We start from the raw sequence: 22,463 nt of genomic DNA, 5'->3' as shown, positions 1-22,463 counted from the left end.
TTCTGTAGATAAACCCTAATCGCCAAGAACAACTATGCATCAGATCCCCTCATTGCTGGGCCACAGGCTCATATTTCACTTCGTCTATACAGCCAACTTTCCAACAACCAAATTACACCATTTATATCATTATATGCACAACACGCTAATTTATCTTACTAATGATATCTGACCTCAGACAATGGTTGATTTCATGCTAACTTGGCAGGTAAAACAGACTGTAGGTGGCAATCGGCACCGATTCTGCAAACTCAAATTAAAATGCCTGCAGCAGTGAGAACTGACAAGAGAACTCTGACACATCCTTCCCAACTTCAGGGTGAGAAGTGAAGAAAAAGAGCAGCAAAGGCCTCCATCATCTCAGCTTGATCTTCTCCCCAGCTGTCACAGGAAGTTGTCAGGACTCATCTCAGCACAACAGAAACCCTTTAGCTCACCCACCCACACACAGACACACACACCTTCCCTCAAAGACACATGTGTGCATACACATAGACATGCAGCAATATATTAAGTGCACAATAACATGCAAAGAATGGACCACACACACAGACAAAGCAGTCCATCAGCAGAGGGTACAGCATGTATTCTTTATAAGTCCTACTCTTGTGATCAGTGTGTGTGTCCATGTGTGCAGCTGCTCTACCCAAAGCAATTCTGTGTGATCTATGATTTACTACTGTACTGACACGTTTCCAGTTCCATCCATCTTTTTTTTTTAACTGGTTATCCAACTCAGTGTTGCAGAGTGGTTGAAGACTATAACAGCTGACAGGGTGGATAAAGTACACACTGGACAGGTCATCGCTTCATCACTGGCTTATATAGAGACACTCCACCGGTTATCCTAATTTAAAAACAACAACAACAACAAAAAAACTCTAACAGATTTATATTTTCTTCTATGAAAAGACTTCATCTGACTAATGCCGGGCTCACACTGTGCGATTTTTGGCCCATTTTGAGCCGATTTTTGAGTCGTGCGACCGTTTTGGCGATCGGCCCGATTTTGGCCTTCATCGTGCGTCGTGTAGTATACGTGGGGTAACGAGAAGCGATTAACACCTCACGACCAGCTCCTGATCATCAATCGCTTGGTCGCGAGGGTGTCACTGCAGTTTCTCACACTGCGCACGCGCAAACACAAATGTCAGTGAAAAAGACGGCGCAGCCAGTGTTGCCAACTTAGCGACTTTGTCGCTATATTTAGCGAGTTTTCAGACCCCCTTAGCGACTTTTTTTTTTTTCTAAAAAAGCAACTAGCGACAAATCTGGCGACTTTTTCTGGTGTTATTGGAGACTTATTTATGACGACTTTTTGACGTGAAAACGTGTATCGCTCTTACTCTCAACAAGCAGCGGGTGCTGCCGTGGGCACCCCGGCCGTGCCAAAGCGCTCACGGGCGGAGGATAGTCCTCCCCCAGCTGCTATCAGGGCAGGAGACGTTCACACCTGTGCGTCCAAACGGCAAATGAATCACGCATGAGCGAAGCCGCTGCTCCAGCACTGACTGTAACGCAGTCAGTTCTTCTTTTACTGTTATGCTGTTTTGTGGATCAGGTTTAAAACTACTTATAAACACACACACACAAAGTAACTCCACTAGAGTGCCTATTTCAGGTCACTTTTGCCAGTCCAAGCCCGGGTAAAGGAGCAGGGTTGGAATTGTGACATTAAAAAACAATAATTGCTAAAATAAATTTAATTTGTAGTTCTAAATAAACTCTAAATGCATTTAGGACGTTTTTTACTCACTTTATTTCTCTTCAACGATGTTATTTCTCTCTCCAACAACATAGGTTACAATTACATTAGCATGACCAATTATGCAAATTAGGTGTTGACGTCATTTAGCGACTTCTAGCAACTTTTAGGACAATAGCGATTTTCCTTACTGAGGAGTTGGCAACACTGAGCACGGCAGTGCAGCGTGTGATCTGGACACAAGCGATGGAGGCACTTGTAGAACTTTGGAAAGCTCATCCGAGCCTTTTCGATGTGGCCTCACAAAATTATCACGACCACAACAACCGTGAAAATAGTTGGATGGACATTGCTGCTCAATCACAGCTGCCTGATCATGTTTTTCATTATCAATTTAGCAAAGTTGATGGTGGTGGTGTGAGTCTGTGTGAGTGAAAGACCGAGAGGGAGAGCGAGCGACAGAATTTCTGTTATAACCTTCATTTTATGGACGCACAGTGTGAGCACTCGGGTCGCATCAGAGCATCGGGCCGTATAGTGTGAGACCTGCATCGTGACCTATGAACTTCTGACCCCTGCGAGTCAATCGTGCAGTTTGAGCAGGAGCTGAATCGCGCGACTGACAAAATCGCACAGTGTGAGCCCGGCATTACTGGTGCAACTGAAAACCTGCTTCTAATAGCAAATAAATTGGAATTGTAAAATTTTATTTAAAACCCAACCATCTTAAACGGCCGCTCCATCAGATGACTGAAGTCCCAAAAGTCTACTTTGCTGCTGTAATCTTGGAAGTAAAACAATCTGAGCTCAGAGTTTTTCTACCATCTATCTGGGTAAGAAAGTTGTGACAGCAGCAGGTACGTTTAGTTCTGTGAACTAAAACTGACAAAATCATTTCTCAGAAGACAGGAGGTGCTCAAACATGGACTAGGAACTTGCACGTCAGTGAAAGTGCACTGCAGTGCTTCAGTTACACATTTCAAATTGCTGGAGGCCATCTCAGCTCAAAAAATAACAAGAATATCCTAAAATGACAGCCGCACAGCAAGAATCCACAACAAATTACTGACACGCAAGTAAAAAAAAAAAAAAACCAGCAACATTTCACCATTTTCAAATACGACCTACAGATTAACCCGGGATGAAAACCGTTAGCTGAAGTCTTAAAATTGTCCCATAATGCCATCTGTATCACGTTACAGCCTTTTTTCCTCCCTCCCAGCAAGGCAAGCAGGTTTCATGATCTGGTTGTTGTACTTGTTAGTGGATCCCGAGGGCCTCTGGTCAAACATTCATATTCCCTCTGCACTGGCAAAACAACCCAGAAGGCAGGATTGAGATGCAGTTTTCAGGCAGCCGCTGTCAGTAGCCTTGAAGCAATCAGAAGGACTTTGAAAAAGAAGCCCATAAATATTTATAGGCGTCTGAAAATATTGTATTCATTCAAACAAACAGGGTGACAGAAGTGCCTGTCTGTGATGGATGTGTAATAGCAGATAATTGGAGCTTTGAACAACAAAACTTGCAGAGAAACTGAAGGCAGGTGGGCAAAGATCACAGGGAAAAACATGGTCCCGTGTACACACCAACACACATTCACGTGGTTGTAAATACACGCACCTATGCATGCATGTGTGCGCACACATGCACACACAGACACACTTTTGGGTTTGTTTTACTTTCACTTCCTCCTGTGAAAACCACGAAGGTAGAAGAGAAGCAGGTTATCATATCAAACTGTCACGCTGCAACAAAAAGATGAGGCTTTGGCTAAATTTCAGCAGGAAGTTTCTCTCTTTGTTCTAAACCCCCCCTCTTTTATCTGCTGTGTCTATAGGGCTATAACGGATTTTAGTAAACAATGCAAACTCCAGATTTTGGGAAGTGCGAGAAACCTTTACAGGAACAGAAAAGCGTTCTTCGCCCCTCGCTGTCAAAAATGACGCCGTCTCCTAGGGCTGCTCGATTATGGCAAAAATGATAATCACGGTTATTTTCACTGAAATTGAGATCTCGATTATTTGACGATATTTATTTAACAATAACAATGTGTTGAATAATGACTTTAAAGATTGTCAAAAAATAATATAAAATAGTGCAAATACTGATGACAGTGCAAATGTTTGCAATATAAAAAATAAATGAAAAATGTAAACATCTATGTTTAGTGAACTTTGCAGTGTTGCTCTGTGGTGCAGCTACGACACCGTAGCAAAGTTTACACACTGTGTCTACTTGATCCACGTCTGACTCCGCGAACCCAAAATGTTTCCACACCACTGAAGTTTTTTTACCTCTCTTTTCAACCAACAGCAGTCACTCTCCTCTCCAAATAACTTCTGCTTAGCTTTCCGAGCTTCCCTCTGGTCCTCTTAATCAGCGGTCCTCAACCCCCGGGCCTCGGACCGGTACCGGTCCGTGAGTCGTTTGGTACCGGGCCGCGAGAGTTGAGTCTCAGGTGTGAAATGTATAGTTTTCAGGGTTTTTATCGGTTTTCAGCGTTATTTTGTTATCGTTTACTCGGTTTTCCTTGGTCTTTTCACGTGTGTTATGAATAAATTATTTTTTTCGGTACCGGTACTAGTTTTATTTTGTTGTATTTATCCGCGACACCTTAAAGGCCGGTCCATGAAAATATTGTCGGGCATAAACCGGTCCGTGGTGCAAAAAAGGTTGGAGACCGCTGCTCTTAATTGTTGTGACACGTGTTCAAAATGCAGAGAGGTGCGCTCGATTTGCCACACGGAGCAGCGCGAGAGTAAAGCATGAGGGAGGGGCTAATAATCGGCTCAGTCATTTTTAATGATCGTTGAAAGCCCAGATCGTAATCGAGATTAAAAGTCGATTAATTGAGCAGCCCTACTGTCTCCAGAGCTAATGTTCGGCTACAGTAGAAACTGGGCAAAGCAGGCAAAAACAAAAGCCAACTTGCCATCTAATTCTGAGAAATTACAACTGCTCTCAGTGATGGTACACCAATGCAGTAGTTTTCACACTTTCTGCCGTGCCCATCTTCAAAAGCTGAAAAGGTTCTCTACAGAGTTTTTCCATAAAAAATCACTAATAATAATAATGACAATGACAATAATGACAATGATAATGATAATAATAATAATAATGATGATAATGACAATAATGATAATAATAATGATAATAATAATAATAATAATGATAATGACAATAATGATAATGATAATAATGATAATGACAATAATAATAATGATAATAATAATGATAATGACAATAATAATGACAATAATGATAATAATAATAATAATGATGATAATGACAATAATGATGATAATGACAATAATGATGATAATGACAATAATGATAATAATAATAATGATAATGACAATAATGATAATAATAATGATAATAATATAATAATAATGATGATAATGACAATAATGATAATGATAATAATGATAATGACAATAATAATAATAATAATGATAATGATAATAATAATAATAATGATAATAATAATGATAATAATAATAATAATGATGATAATGACAATAATGATAATAATAATGATAATGACAATAATGATAATAATAATGATAATAATAATAATAATGATGATAATGACAATAATGATAATGATAATAATGATAATGACAATAATAATAATAATAATAATGATAATGATAATAATAATAATAATGATAATGATAATAATAATGATAATAATAATAATAATGATGATAATGACAATGATAATAATAATAATGATAATGACAATAATGATAATAATAATAATAATAATAATGATAATAATGATAATGACAATAATAATAATAATAATGATAATGATAATAATAATAATAATAATAATGATAATAATAATAATAATGATAATAATAATAATAATGATAATAATAACGATAATAATGATAATAATAACGATAATAATGATAATAATAATAATAATAATATTGATGATGATAATAATAATAATAATAATAATAATAATAATAATGATAAAAGAAAAAGGATTCAACTTCATCTTAATTGAATCAAAATAGAATAAAGGTCGGTGCAACAGCAGCAGCGCTTCTTTGTTTTTATACCCCCCACATATTATAAATAAAAATAAAATGCAAACTAATTTCGCTTCACATTTTCTCACCTGGTTGTCTGCACCCCACCTGCAGAGGCTTCATGACCCACCATTTGAAAGCCGCTACACTAATGAAGATATAATTATCAGATTTTCATGCTATTCATGCTGGGCAAGAGCATGTGCATGCACACTGGGGCACACGCACACACACTTTGTGATTTCCTAATAAGTTTAAGGAGTTCATAAAGTTGTCTCGAGCAAATATCGTAATCATTTTGTAACGTATATATATTATAAGCAAATAGGCAATCAGTGTAATCAGATGCCTCTCCAGTGAGCATCCGGGCTGCTGAATGAACTCCGACTCCTTGGCATTGGCCTGCAGCTGATGGCAGAAGTACTTGTTCTCCTCAGAAACCAGTGTTTACCACCTCCTAAGGCCGACCCTCGAGATCACAGTGGAGCTCCAGAACAGAACAAAGGCTAGTGTTGCCACATGCAGTCCAAGATGGTGGAGTTGAAGTCATTCTGTCAGAACAACTTAGTAAAGAGGCAGCTGATGTCAAGGACTGCCACAACAACAACAACATGCTCACCCAGTCGACAAGACGGAGGCAGGGGTAGCTGTGTAGCGATGACTGGACTTTCAAAGTAAGCATGAGGGGATTGTTGAGCAGTAACACAGATAGTATTGTTTTCTCAGAGATGAGAACTGTTTGTTATGACTACTATATGTCCAAAAAACAGCTAATCAGCTAATCCAAAATGCTGCAGCAAGAGTCCTGACAGGGACTAGAAAGAGAGAGCAGATTTCTCCTGTTTTGGCTTCCTGTTAAATCCAGAATTCAAAATCCTGCTCCTCACATACAAGGTCTTAAATAATCAGGCCCCATCTTATCTTAATGACCTTGTAGTACCATATCACCCTATTAGAGCACTTCACTCTCGCTCTGCAGGCCTACTTGTTGTTCCTAGAGTATTTAAAAGTAGAATGGGAGGGAGAGCCTTCAGTTTTCAGGCCCCTCTTCTGTGGAACCAGCTTCCAGTTTGGATTCAGGAGACAGACACTATCTCTACTTTTAAGATTAGGCTTCAAACTTTCCTTTTTGCTAAAGCATATAGTTAGGGCTGGACCAGGTGACCCTGAATCCTCCCTTAGTTATGCTGCAATAGACGTAGGCTGCCGGGGGATTCCCATGATGCATTGAGTTTTTCCTTTCCAGTCACCTTTCTCACTCACTATGTGTTAACAGACCTCTCTGCATTGAATCATATCTGTTATTAACCTCTGTCTCTCTTCCACAGCATGTCTTTTATCCTGTCTTCCTTCTCTCACCCCAACCGGTCGCAGCAGATGGCCGCCCCTCCCTGAGCCTGGTTCTGCCGGAGGTTTCTTCCTGTTAAAAGGGAGTTTTTCCTTCCCACTGTTGCCAAAGTGCTGCTCATAGGGGGTCATATGATTGTTGGGTTTTTCTCTGTATCTATGAAGCGCCTTGAGGCGACTTTTGTTGTGATTTGGCGCTATATAAATAAAGTTGAATTGAATATTACACTTTTGCTCGTAGAGCCTCGTAAAGTACACGAATTAGTGCTTTAACTGGTGTTGTTCTTACCCCATGACACTAAACGAGGGCAGAATAGGGGTGAAAATGAGCGCATTAAATGAACATTCATGTTTTGAGCATACCTTTACAGTAAAAGGTGAGGAAGAAGAGGAGCAGGCCCGTGACGAGGTTACCCAGGAAAGTGACGACTCCACAGGTGATGCCTTCAGGGACCGGGTACACCGTCTCAATGAACAGCTCGAAGAATATCGGAACGCTGCTGTTAATAAAAATGCCGACCAGGATGCAGGAAGTGTACAGGATTGCTGTGAAAACAGAGAGTGGGGCAGAATAAGCTACAGTTTAATTGGAAGCTTTGATGAAAGAGGGTTTCAAACCTCAAATGAGCAATTTAAAAGAAAAAAGAAAAAAAAGATGCCAAACTGGTCAACTTTACGGAACAGCGGGAGTGATTTATTCCACCTTCCACAGCTTCGTACTCGACCATTTGCTTTCAGCAGCACTGAGATTTATGACGAACCCTCATCCTAAAAACAACATTTCATTTGCCAGCCCTTCAGGTGGCAATTTAGCACAAACAAAAGCAATATACTGGAGGTGTATTGACAGAAAATGGCCAGTTTGTAACCCAAACAACAAGTCACATCTACCCCAAGCCCACCATCACTTATGCCTGGTCTGAAGTGTCACACTGATTAGCTGAATGTGGCAGTTCTGCAATTTGAAATGTGTTTTTCTGCCTTACTGTGTTGTTATTCTATTCCCACTTTAAAGGTAGCAGGTGCTCAGTGGAGGGTGCAAATATAATATGTACATGTACTTGAAACTAAAGCCTGGGTGGAGTTTTTAATGCGCTTGGTTTGCATTTCCATAAATGTAACAAAAAACTTCCCACTCTGAATCAAAATGCAACTCTTCACAGATTCAACAGTACATTAAAAATAAAATTCCTTTTCCTACTTCCAAAATGCACAGATGTCCATATAATAAACAGCTCGTCTCATTTGCTCTTTGTGCATGATGAGAACCGTGTGCACTGGACACACCTGCTGATTTATGTGGGGAAAAGAAAATATAATTCAGGTTTGTTTGTGTTTGTTCTTTGCAGACCAATCAGAAATGTTTCAGTAAGTTAGGCACTTGCGTACTCTCGTCCCAGCTGCAGACCTCAGCTGGCCCTAAAGTAAAACACGTATTAGAGCGGATGTGCGGCGAGATTAAGCAGTCACCTCTGGAGCATCACGGCACCCTCAATCTCCCTTATCGCAGCAGATTGGTCCAAACGAGCTCCCCATTAGCCTGCACGTCCCTTTAATCACAGTGCCTCTGAGGGCCCAGCGTGCCCACTTGCCTGCCTGTGACTGGGAATCTAACCGCCACGGCGCAGCCATCAAAGGCAGCTGTCCCTGCTGATTCTTTTCATTCAGTGCTACCAAAGAGCTCAAATCAAATGCTGCAGCCGCTGCACACGCGCCTCGCGTTATAAGATTAGCCTATATGCCACTAGCTCCTAACAGGTTTAAGAAGATCCCTTGAAGGAGAGAGACATGATTGATCACAACTACCCAAGAACACAGCATATTTTCCTGAGGGACTATACTAGAATTCGGGGTTTCTGGCCCACAGACTTGTGTTGCATGGGTAATATATCAGATAGAGGGTTTCATTTCCCTCCAAAACCTGTTCGCTTGTTCCCAGAAACCAAAGATTACGCTTATCGGTGTTTAAATGCTAGTGACCGTCCCACACTAGGATAATAACTGGTTTTGGCGGATTTTGTTGCAGTGTCATACCACCCTCTTCTATGAGATGCCAGGTGGATGGAGCCTGGCAGCTGCAGACTGCCAGTGTCTGGGCTAAGTGGCAGTTCCAGGGCTTGGAGAATGATGATGGATGATGATGACTAAAATTAGTGGCTTCGGGTGACATGCTGCTCTGCCTTTTGATTTGGCTTTGGAAAAGGCAGCCCAAACACTGATATCAATGAATGAACTGTTTTGATGAATATGTAGCAGATATACAGTACAGCCTGTGAGACCTGTTATTGTGACCTGCATGTACTGAAGACGTTTCCATCCACACACAGATTTTATGCAGCTGTGGACTCACCTGAAGTGGAGGGGAGGTGGGTATAGCTGCTCAGACAGGTGAGTGTGAACCACGTAGAGGCCAGCGAGGCTCCTGCCAGCATCAGCACCAGGATCAGCTTCAGCATCCCGCGGATAGAGTCTGCAAATCTGAGCGCATGCATCGGGAAAAGGAGAGAAAGGCGGACTATAAATACATAAAAGCAATGAGCAAAACATGTCAAGGACAAAAAACACTCAAGACTACTGAAGGGAGTACCGACAGCTGCTTGAGAAACAAGAAGCATCCTTCATAAACACAACGAGCATCTATGCAATTTTTCAATGTCTGTTTCTTCCGCGACTTGTGTCATAATCTATTACTGGAGGCATGCATTGTTTCACAGAAGAGCTAGATCATTTCCTTCTCCCACTTGTTTCCGAGTGCATCAGTTGCACTTGTCACTACACAAGGAGACACTACTGCAAGAGTAGATTCAATTTGTCTCACCAGCTAAGCAGGCCGACTTGAGATGCACATTGTATTATATTGTGGAAGACAAGCCATCGGGCCATTCCCAAACTCTCGAGCTCTGCGGTTTCTCTTTGTAGCCCTCTCTAAACCCACATAGTTCATTAGGTTCCTCTCTTCTCCTCTGGGTATGCATATGTATGCATGGGAAAGATTAGATGAAGCTACAGAAGCCTTTAGCGATGACAGACACTAATTACTTTTGTTTTGTTGCTCACAGACAAGATGCTGAGAGAGAAGGAGGGCGGAAATTGACAATGAACTTAACACAAGAATAAAAAACCCATGTTGGAAAATGGTTGATTAGTTCAACTAGGTTTTGAAGTTCTGTCAGTCTGCCGAGGGCCAGGGGACGCGGGAAAGCATCCTTTGGAAGGATAATGAGACGCTCTCTACTCAGAATGTTCCGGGGTGGCATTTTTAGATGAAATTATGGTCTCTTTGGATTTTATGAGCCGTCACTCATCGTCTCTACATATCATCTCCATATTCACAGAAAATCAGCAACACTTTTTACCTTTGGTCTTTTAAATCACTGTGTGAGGCTAAGATGCACGACCTGGTTCCTTCTGTTGGCCTTTTCAGAAGAAGAAATCCAACTAAATGGTTCATATTTCTGCTTACAAGAATGAGCTGAAAGCAACGGCAGGCTAGACAAGAGGGCCAAGCGCTTGGTGCTACACGAGGATCTCAATTCTCTACCCACAGCTACACCCCTGAAATCTCCATCACCCATCTGCCACTGACTGGCTCACATCCACAACCCTTCAACCACTCCTGCTACCAGATAGGGGACGAAATCCTTAGTCTGCAACCAGCCAAGAGCTCATCTCTTTGCAGAAGGGATCACAGAGTGTTCCCCTGTACAACATCCAATCTGATCCTGTAGACAAAAATGCCATAAGTAGCTTATTTCCTATACTACACCTCTGGATCCCCACTCCACTAGATAAAGAGCTTGGTTACTCACTGGCACAATATGGTGCATGTGACACGTTTTAAATTTGGACTCATGAATGTCAGTTTAAATGTTGCTAACTGAGGTGCACAGTTAGCCACCAGTAATAAAAAATACCCCATCATAAACCATGTTTTTCTTTTTAAAAGTCGATCAAATTTGCATTTTTTGGACTCCACTACTGTAGCATTGCATGATTTATTATTTAGAGCAGTCTGACAGTTTAGCACACAGGGATTCATTCATTCATTCGAAACTTTTCAGAGATAAATAACGTTAAATTTGATCTTTCTGCTCTAACAGCTAACTTTGGAGAGACACCTCGAAACGTCAATCTCTCACATATACTATTCGAATTTTATTGCCTTTGCTTCACTCACTGCAAGGCGCCTTATACTTAAGGAAGCAGGAAGCTCCTCCCACACATGAACAGTGGCTTGATGAAATGATGAAATATATACTATCAGGTTCAACCACCAAATTTCTTAAGGCATGGCAGCCACTAATGTACATGGAAACATTTAAAATGACCAGATCTCTATATCACTATCATAGTTAACTGTACACTGAGTCCCTTATACCAGCGATCCCCAACCCCCGGGCCTCGGACCGGTACCGGTCCATGAGTTGTTTGGTACCGGCTCAGGTGTGAAATGTATGGTTTTCAGGGTTTTTATCGGTTTTCAGCGTTATTTTGTTATCGTTTTTATCGTTAACTTGGTTTTCCTGGGTTTTTTCACGTGTGTTATGAATAAATCTTCTTTTTTTTGGTACCGGTACTAGTTTTATTTTGTTGTATTTATCTGCAACACCTTAAAGGCCGGTCCGTGAAAATATTGTCGGGCATAAACCGGTCCGTGGCGCAAAAAAGGTTGGAGACCGCTGCCTTATACATTTCATTTTTAGATTTGTGGGGTTTTTTTTGTTATCGTTAGTTTGCTGCTCTCTTTCTGTTATTTTTTGGGATATTGTAAATATTGAACAGCAAAAGTACTGTATGTTTTTCTATTAACATGTTGTTGGAACTGAAAATAAAATTATTAAAAAATAAAAATCAAACTTTGGCCATATTTAACACGAGCATCCATCACACACCATGAGGGATGATCTGATATCGTCGTGTTGGTGTTGTCCCCAGATCATCATGAAAATGTTGTTCCAGGTTCAACATTGCAAGTGACCAATCACATTGTTGTGACGTTATTCTTTTGTGCACCAACCCATTCGTGCATTTATGAAATTCCAATGTTGCAAGGACAATATCAATTCTGCTTAGCGTTTATTAAAGGGTTAGGGTCCGTTGATCGGCGGACAAAGGCGGTTTCTCGCAGCTTAAGTACAGTTTTTTGTTTTACGGCGGTTTTTTCCCGAAGTCGCAAAAGTATGACATCACAACATTCTGATTGGTCACTTGCAATGTTGATCCTGGAACAACCTTTAGTATGATGATCTGGGAACAACACCAACACGAGGATATCAGATCGTGCCACCATGAGTATGACAGATAAGGAGGTCCTCGTTTAGAAGTAAGACCAGTAACACTGAGCTGTTCCTTCCTTTACTCTTCAAAAATTACAAGCAGATAAAATTGTGTTTAAAACCTACATACAGTAATTTATTCATCTTTGTCACAGAACTTATTATTATGCAAAAATCAATTATAAATAGTAAACATTACACTGCGTTCTTGAAGTCAAAAGAACTTGAAAGATATTTTGAGTTGAACATTTTGCTAATATTTTAGCGTGCTGTTAAAAACCAAAAATACACAACTGCATTTAAAAAAATTAAATTCAATTAAAATTAACAAAAAAAAAAAAAAATCACTACAACGTCTTGTATAAGTGGAACTATACGTCACATTCATGGGAACGAGGTTGTCACATATGACGCATGAAAGAGCCACTTCCATTGGATTTGTTAAATAAGATTAAGATATAACTGTTCCACCACTCGCAGAGTAAAGAGGGTCATGCCATCTCATGAGGTAAAGTTAGAATTAAAAGCCTATCTTTTACACTCCCCTAACAGGATTTATTGGCCATAAAGATAGCATCATTTAAGTCGTGTAGAATCAGATTCCATTTTCTGCTCCCCGGTGCCTGCAGGGAATGATGAAATATCATCATTAGTATAATTTAGGCCCGTCTACGTTTTTAGTGAGGAGCAGACATCCTGAAAAAGAAAAAAGAAAAAGAAAAGAACGATATAATACGATGACCAACACGCAATCACAGAATGTTCTCGTTTGAAGGAAAAACAAATTAGGCCGCAGCTGATACTCATTTGCGTTTGCTCTATTGGAGTATTTTCCAGCTCCGGCCTCCGTGATGTGAAGGAGAATAACCTGGTTCTGTTTTCTGCCACCTCCTTCGTATTCACCCCTCACCCCCCCTTTTTCCCCCAGAGCTTGTAATGGGGAGATAATGAGTGAAGCTTGTTAGTTATTCTTTCCACTCTCCTCAATCTGGAGGAAAATAAATAAATAAAAATAGTGTGCAGTGTCGTGCCGCTGTCGTCCAATCGGCATCCGTCTGGGCCAGACAATTACACATATGCCAGATTGTTTGTCAAATGTTTTCATGACGGGGGCCACACCTGCTGGATCGAGATCCCTGCCATTTAAACATCCACTGAGCCAAGACACAGGGAGCCTGTGTATGATATTTATTTATTTATTGGCAAAAGGCTTGTGCTGACACCCAAATAACTTTAGCTAAGCAGCAGTAGCGCTTTAAATGTGAAACTGCAACACCTGCAGCAAAACAGCATTTAAAGAAGAACATTTCCTGCTCCCTGTGGCAAAATGTGCTCGCGACTGGCACGCACAGTGCTGAGTAAAGGGAGAGGGACGGCTAGTGGCGTATAATAAGCTACAACTTAAGGGCTGCTAGCGGGTGAGACAAGGGACAGAGATTGTTCTGTTCAGTTCATTAGCACAATCTTTCCTGGGAATTTATCTAATGATGCTGTGATACAGCAAGTTGATGAAAAAAAGTAACAGAAAGGGGGAATAGAGAGTTTTGGGGAAATGGGAAAAGAATTTAATACATTTAAAAGTAATTTCTTCTTCTGGAGAAACATTTTTCCAATCAAAGAATGGATTTTAGCTCCTAGATGGTATCTAGGAGCTAAAATCCTGTGAGCCTGTTGACTGGAAGTACTTCATGAGAATACCAGCTTCCTGTCATGCAACACCATGGTGCACACTGCAGGGGAGTTTAAAAAGAATACACTTTTCTTCATCATTATGGCGCACATGTAGAATTATGGCTATAATGCATCATTCACGCATGAGGATGATTCATCAATAATTCCTCTTAATAAACATAGCAGCATGCATACCATTCTTGGCATCATCATCAAAGCCTGAAGGTGCAATATCGTTCGTCTGACTCGCTTTAAGTCAAAAGAATGGGGCATTATTTTACTGGTAACACAGGAAGTCATAACATTTTTAAAAAAGGACCTGCTTTCCCTTCTCATATTTGGTAAACAAAGCGAGATCTAACATATTTTCTGGCTTTCCGCAGCACTGAAGGGCACTGCTGTGCTGTTTTTTGTTAGATGAAGTTTCTTCGTTGTAGAAATGAAACTTTAGGACACCCAAGTTAAACAATCGTCTCCTGCTTTTACTTCCTACATCAAACAAGGGCAACTGCACATTTGTACAGGTCCTATTATCTTCCCAGTTCTAAAGCTGTCCTCCAACCAGGATCATTTATGTGCTGCAGACAAATATTCATATCATCTTTCCATTCAGATAAAAAGTACAGTAGCTTAGCAGTTTTCATTGATATAATATAGACAGGTGCCAGAGGAAGGCCGAGCTCACCAAAAGACTCCGCTCATTCTCCAGGCTTGATTGTTTCAGACCTTTCTAATAAAAATTGAGACCTTGTCTAATAATCTGTCAGCGACTACAAAATTATCTTTCCACTTATCTCACTTCAGCACAGACAAAAGAAAGCTACAAAAGAATTGCTGCGTTTCTTCTGTTTTCAAAATTCTTATGGTCCGTACTGTCATTAATAGGAAAAGTGATGCAAGCCAAATCAAGTGCTGTATACATGTAATTAAAGTAAACTTTTTTTTAAGTCTAGTGTGGCTCACTCCTTGGTAAGATCCCCTGTTAGCGTATAAGTGTTTGATTTGTAAATGTATAAAAGCACACCCGCATAAAAGCTTTTCATGATCACTCTCCACAGTCTGGTTTCACATTTCTAGAGTGGCCATGGAAAACTAGGCAATAAATATATACAAACAATACACTGCACATTATATGATGTACTGCTTAAACTAACTGAGGGAACAAGCAATGGGAATTTTTCTGGATTTACAGCAGCAGTTCAACAGGTAGATTCATCATTACCAACTACAGATGAACAAACTTTAACATGGATGGATGAACGGATATCCAGTGTTTACCACCAGTGTTGGTCAAGTTACTTGAAAAAGTAATCAGTAACTAATTACTGATTACTTCCCCAAAAAAGTAATCCCGTTACTTTACTGATTACTTATTTTCAAAAGTAATTAATTACTTAGTTACTGTTTAAAAACACGATTTACAACCTGAATAGGTGATAAAGTGATAGATCTTTCAGCACAATTCTACTTTTTCTACATAATCCATCATACAAAATGTAATCAAATGGAAAAGTCTCTTTTTAAAACTTGTTTTATTAGTTTTAATCTTTTAACTTTATGCATCAAGCAAAAATTTAATTATCTGCAACATTCTCTGACTGGAAGAAATTAGTTTAACATTTAAACCTATTTTCTGCACATTCCAGCAAATAAAATAAAATATTTTGTGTGTTTACACTCAGTCTTTCAAATAGATGCAAGTAAAACACAGCAGAAAATAAATAAAGTCAAAGACTAACGGTCCTGTTGCTCTATTTTCACCTGTAAAGCAGGAGTGGAGTAGGCGGAGGTTTACCCTGGTGCAGGTGTGCCGCACCGGTCAGTGGAAGAATCCGCGAGTTTCTCTGTGAGTTTCCCATTACGTCGTAGCTACTCGGTGCTTGTTTAGGGGTTTTTTTCGCTGTAAAAAGAAGTTTTCTTCCCACGCACAACGGACACTAATGTTTTTGTCACTTTTTATGGAATCAAACTCAAAGTAAGGTCAGTACTTCCACGCTTTAAACGCTGCACGCTCATACTCTCTCTGCACTCGATATATGATCCATTGTTGATCTGCACACAGCTGTTGTCACGAACGTCGCACTCGCTTACGTCACTGTCATGAGACATTCTCGCAAAAAAAAAAAAAAAAAAAAAAAAAATCACGGTTTTAGTAACGCAGTAACGCAGCGTTCCTACGGGAAAGTAACAGTAATCTAATTACCGTTTTAGCAATAGTAATCCCTTACTTTACTCGTTACTTGAAAAAAGTAATCAGATTACAGTAACGCGTTACTGCCCATCTCTGTTCACCACAACCAACCACAAGACCGTCGTTAAGTGGATGAACTTAAGTTATATTCAGTCACTTTCACACGATCAAGCCCCAACCCAAATGACACCGGAGCGGTTGGAGGAATTTCATTTACCCATCAACTGTTGCATCAAAGAAAGACTAATTATGCATCCACTGACTCTAAGACTATTGCAATCAACACCAATAATTCAACAGTTCTGTTTACATATACTTTCACCTAATGCAGCAAAACAGCTTCATTGATTAACAGCGCGAGTTATAGGCTCATTTCCCTGATTACAACTTAAAGAAAACACTGGATCTGCTTGGTAGTGCTGATTGCACCTCAGCCTACAACAAACATACATCTATCAGACACGAATGAGCCCCTTCCTTTTGCAGAGTCCACACTTTGTCTTCATAGCGTGGCTCCCGATCCATCACTGGAGGTGAAGTGGTAGCTGCATTAGCATCAATTTCCCTCGCTCTATTGCAGCATCGCTGCACTCAGATCGTATATTAAAAGAGAGCAGACGAGAGAGGAGCAAGAGCAGCTCTATTTTTACCTCAAATCAACCTTCACTGTTCTTTATGATATTTATTAATTATTAACATTGTTAGAAACAATACAGCCCTGCAAGTGGCAGGTGTACACATCAACATATAAGTGAACAGAGTGATTAACACAATGAAAAACATTCACAGGCAACACTTTTTAAATATGCCTTTTATATAGAACAGGTGCAACCAAGGTTCTCACGAAGAACACTTGATTATTTCATTGCTTCCTGAATAAAGAAACACTTTGTTCACAAAGTCTTTTTGCATTATGTTATTCCATTTGCCAACTCTCCAGCTAGTATTGAACTACATTAAACAAATAAATAAAAATACACGTGCACTCCATTTTACCTTTTCTTTTAAATATGCAAATAATGTTCAAGTGGGGTTCAGTGTATCTGCTTAACCTTCATCACCATAGAAATCGTTCCCTACTCTTTGGCTTTCGGCAAACACAACATTGTCTTTTCTCTTGAGATCAAATCATCATAAATTCCATGAATCTGTGAGGTGTGTATAGCTTTATGTTCAATTTTATGTTTAAGGAATGAAATCTGCAAGACAGAAATGTGTGTGGGTTTTTTTTAAATTCACCGATCATCTCCTGATGCCACAACTTATTCTGCTTTGGTGGACCTGACGCCCAGATTAGGAATGACTGAGTGTCTCCATCCATCCATCTATATGCAACTCTGTATTCAGATATATGAACGTGTCAGATTCAGCTGTGAAGAAGGCGTGCAAATGTAAAATGAGGGGTCACAGTAAATGTTTATTTTCTAATTTGACGCCTCACTGATTCTATTGAGTTTTAGTTTGATAAACAGACTGAACGCCATTTAAAATCAGAAACGCTAAAACTAGTTCAGCTCTGGAATCAGCGGACTCGCACTTTAAGTTAATTAAGTTATTACACAACGCAAAAGTGACACAACATGGGTGAGATTGTTGCTTGGTCCATGTAGTTTGGTTATTTGAGAGGTTTATTAGCAGGTGCAGCAGGGACATGTGTGAAGTCTTACGCAGTGATCAGTCAATGGTTATGAGTCATTTGCAATGAAAGCCAACTGTCGCTCTCATGATGGGCTTGACAATAACAAAAACAAATAGTCAAAGTTGCACTGCTCTCAACTGTTTTTCAGCACTTAAGTGATGGAGTGAAGCATCCACCATCATTCTTTCATCCTTGCATGCATACACACATGCACAGCACATTTAAACCAACACTTCATGGCAGGTCTTTTGCACTCATAATGCATAATGCAGTGTTAAAGTACAGCTTCACTTTCAATCCACATTCAGTAGTCAGAGTGGCACAGACACACACAAAAAGGATGGTATAACTCACCGGGCCATTGCCACTCCGAACACACATCCACCAATGGTCGACCAGAAACCAATCCAGCCTGCATCCACCTGTGTTTAAAAAAGAAAGAGAGAGAAAGAAAGAAAACAAAAGAAAATGAGGTGGTGGTTTGGGAGAGAAAAGCCAAGAGAAAAGAACAGAAACAGAAAAGCATATAGCCTGTTCAACATGCAGTCCATGACTGTGAGGACAGAGTTAGACAGAGAGCAGGCTCTAAGTGCCTGAAGACTGTGAAGGCCTGCCAATCACCGTGTCCGGTAAATTGCCAGGGTTGGCAATGTTGCATGTGTGTATGTGTGCAAAGCTTGCTGTCCTTTTATTTACCAGGATGAAAGTCAAAACACACACACAAGCACACACACACTTAAAGTCAGAAGAAAGGACGCTTTGACCAAGGGACTGCCACAGAATCAATAACAGGTAAAATACAGCACACCTCCCTTTCTCTCTCACACACACTCACAGGAAAAGTCAAAGTGCCAACAAATGTGTTTGGTTCTCATAAGTCTTCTACGGACAATAACTTTCATTAAGTCAAATTCAGATGGTAGACCACTCAGCGAGGAAGCTGAATCTAAAGCAGGATCTGATGCTTTCTGCTTAATCACACTCTGCACCAATCTGTCAAGAAAGTTCACGATGAAGAAAAGTGGACTATCAAAGTTATTAAATGTAGACGGATTCTAGCTCACAAGTGATGCATGCCAAAATGCCATTACATTTGATCAGAGTTGTGTGTGGGCCAGCCTTCTGTGAAGCAGTGAAGCTCAGTGCAAAGGCACTCCTCTCATGTTTGCATAGCCTGAAGCAGCACAGAGAGGTGAACTGCACTCCCCAAGTAAATAACAAAGATCTAAAAATATATATTATGAATCAAAAACACCCACAACCCTGTAGCACCTATAATTGCTGTTTATCTTCCATGTAGGCCACGCAGCACTGATGCTAGGATTTTCTATGGTGTATGTCACATCGGTTTGTGCGCCAGTTCGGGGAGCTAAACACAAATTGCATGCCAAGCCATTTCAATTCAAAAGATACAAATTACTATGTTTCATGTGTGGGTGGAGAGTTAATTAACTGCAGCGTTCTCAGTGCTTGGATCCTTTAAAAGGCCAAGCCTGAAGCTTAATCATGTCTGCTATTTTGTGACTGTGTCAATAAGCTGGCGACGGCTGCAGTTAGGATGGAGAAAGCCATATCGTGTTAATGTGTTTGTTTCCGTTTTCTCTCTTAATCGCATGTTATAAGCCATTTTGAGCCAATGTCATAAACCTGATCCTCTGAGAAGAAGTGGCATGTTGTGCTAATGCTGAATCTCTTCGTGTAATCCTACGAATCCACAAAGCAGTGTTTAATGCTGAGAAGTGTTTTATGTGAAGGCAGAACATATGTTGTGAAGTTAAGAAGTGCTTCAAAACTCCCAGTGGTTGTGTATTGGTATTAAAAAAAGTAAACTAATCTTACTAAAAGAAGCAGGACACAATCTGCATTCTCTCCATTAAAAACTGATGAGCTGAAGCACTAAAGCACCCATTTCCCGAGACCTATGGATTGTGATGATACTTGTATCTGCAGGTTTAGCACATTTCCCCTCTAGAGCTCAAATGGCATCCTTAGCATCGGACATTTGGCGCTTCCCCTGTGCATCTAGTATCCAAATTCCAGAAATACACACCCTTGTTTAGAAATGGGTACCGGTATCATGGCACCGGTTCTGACATAAACAGTAGTAACCAGACCGAAAAGCAGCGAACATTTCGGTGCTTTTTTTTTCCTGAGCTGCGATACACTTTCTTCTTCCTTACATTTGTATTGGCGGTTGGCAAACAACTGAAAGGTGCATTACCGCCACCAACTGGTATGGAATGATACACTTTAGATTCCAGCCAATCATTTTAGTTTCCGAGGATAGTAGGCGGGTCCAGGTACATACGCTCTTTTAGAGCAGAGCTACAGATTAAAAATGCCCAAGGCGAAGCGGTCAAAAGTCTGGCTGTACTTCACAGCAAAATATGCAAACTCAGCAGCTGCAACAAGTGCTTTAAGGTGATACTGTGATACTGTCAAAGGAGGTAACACCTCAAATCTGATGAAACACCTGGCGACGCATAGCGTTTTTTTAAAGCCGAGAAATGCGCCGTATTTGATAGCTTGCTGCGAGACCTCACACCGAGCACATCTACTGCGGGTGTGGTGCCTGTTATCGACCCGGAGTTAGCAACATCGGTAGCTTAATGTTGTTTGTGTGTAATTTACGTTGAGTAGTTTAACCACGTTATTACATTAATGCATGTAAGGTGAACTAGCAAACACCATCGTAGCTACATGCGGCTGTCTTCTTGTTTGATGGCAGATACTCCCTTCACCCTGGCCAAAAAGGCTAAAATGACCAAAGAAAAAGTGGAAAACAGTTAAACATGAGAGGTTTTTGGACAAAGTTTGTGGTTTTTCCATTGATTAAGCACTGCTTCCAGCCAAGAGTGATGCCATATATGCCCTATAGCTGCAGAAAAGGCTAACATTGTTATCTTTTTACAAAAAAAACCCAAAAACAGCTGAACATGAGAGGTTTTTGGACCAATTTTGTGTTCTCCATTCTTTCAGCACCGTTTAAGCACCGGCACCGTTTCAAAAGTACCGGTTTGGCACCGGTATCGGATAAAACCCAAACGATACCCATCCCTACCCTTGTTATAATAGAATAGGTGACCATTTTTACTTTTCTCATCCTTTTGCGTTTCGATGGCTCTTGTCCTAGTTTCACCCCAACTCCCACTTCCTACTGCAAACAATCACAGTGGAGAGGCACAGAAACTGCAGCATCATTGCATTTGAAGAGAGCGCCCATTTGCAGGTAGAAAATTGAAAAGAATGGCAATTCAACCACTGACATGAGTTTTTTACAAAAAATAAAACACAAATTTTGTTGTCTCAATCTCTTTTCTGGGTGGCCACACAGCACGCACCGTGTCAGTATGGAAATATATTGAGTCATGACTTGCTGACTTGTATTTGCTCGCTGGAAGATACGAGGCCTCGGTGGAGTTTGTCATTTTCTTCCCTCCTGGGGCTTGGGTGATTGTATGTGCACACTATGTTCTAAGAGCTTCAGTAATTTCACGCATATTTTTAAGACTCGCGTATAAACCAAACAAACATGAAAACGTGAGTTTCCTAGTCGGGCTCCAGTCAAATCACCACATGCTGTGTCATATCCCTGCCAACAGATCCCCGTGTGCCTCAGCCCCTCTTCCAGTCATTTACTCAATCAATCCTTGTAAGTCGTTAAACATCACTTCAAGGTCGTATTTCATGAAGTCATAAAAAAAACAAAAAAAAAAAAAAACAGCATGACGACTGAGACCAGAGAGCTGGCTAGGTGCTGTAACGGTCTTTGTCACTTGCAGAGCATGTTTTGTTCGCCTTCATGTTTTATTTCTTTATTAGTTTTTCAGACACTGCTGTGGGACAAGGACATGTTTGTATTTCCAATCGACTCTGGGGGAGAAAAAAAAGAAAAAAAAGGAGACATCAACATTTGTCTAATCCAGTGACAACTGATTGCTCTTACTGCCTCACGGCACTCATGGTCACCTCTCACTCAGGCTCGGTGGCTAGCTGTGGAAACAGATGACAGAAGCATCTTTATTCCAGAAAAGGACCCCGAAGAAGCATGTGTGAGAAAAATGCTGACAGAGAGAGGAAGGAGGAGGAGAGATGAGGTTAGGTCTTGAAACACACCAAGGATAAATGACTGCATGAATCAGCAGCAGAACCGAGTTACCAAATGTGTGCACTAGAAAAGAAAAAGAAGCGAAAATAGAATTTGATATACGGTGCAGTGAAAAAAGGATTTGCCCCCTTCCTGATTTCTTTTTCGCATATTTGTCACACGTTAAAGATCAAATACATTTTTATTTTAGACAAAAATAATTTTTTAATGTCCAAACCTATGATAAATCATCTGACTTAACTGAATAAATTTCACCAGCATTCACCCAGGCATGATTAATATCAGACCTGCTGAATCAAGACATCCATCAAATAGAATCTGTCAAACTGACAAAGTGAAGTAGGCCAAACGATAGAAATTTAAAAAGCAACACATCAAGCCATGATCCAAATAAACAGCTAAAAAAAACAAAAAACAAATATTATGCTGGAAACCCCTCCAGCGTGGATGAATAAAAAGAATTCTGCAAAGAAGACTGAG

The 22,463-nt window shown here is 40.3% G+C and overlaps 1 protein-coding gene across 1 annotated transcript in view; it reads right to left on the bottom strand.

Moving 5' to 3' along the window:
- The window catches only part of slc49a4 (solute carrier family 49 member 4), a 78,069-nt gene that overhangs the window by 26,717 nt on the left and 28,889 nt on the right, over nt 1–22,463 (bottom strand). Inside the window, exons 6-8 of the mRNA XM_085135994.1 lie at nt 18,230–18,297; nt 9,449–9,576; nt 7,462–7,644 (exon numbers count right to left, since the gene is read on the bottom strand). Of these exons, the coding sequence (XP_084992120.1) occupies nt 7,462–7,644; nt 9,449–9,576; nt 18,230–18,297 (379 nt within the window). The remainder of the gene's footprint in view (nt 1–7,461; nt 7,645–9,448; nt 9,577–18,229; nt 18,298–22,463) is intronic.

This window comes from Neolamprologus multifasciatus, chromosome 16 (assembly GCF_963576455.1).
Source record: "Neolamprologus multifasciatus chromosome 16, fNeoMul1.2, whole genome shotgun sequence".
Lineage (NCBI taxonomy): Eukaryota > Metazoa > Chordata > Actinopteri > Cichliformes > Cichlidae > Neolamprologus > Neolamprologus multifasciatus.
Note: the sequence above shows the minus strand (reverse complement) of the source record. Positions and strands in the feature narration are given on the sequence as shown.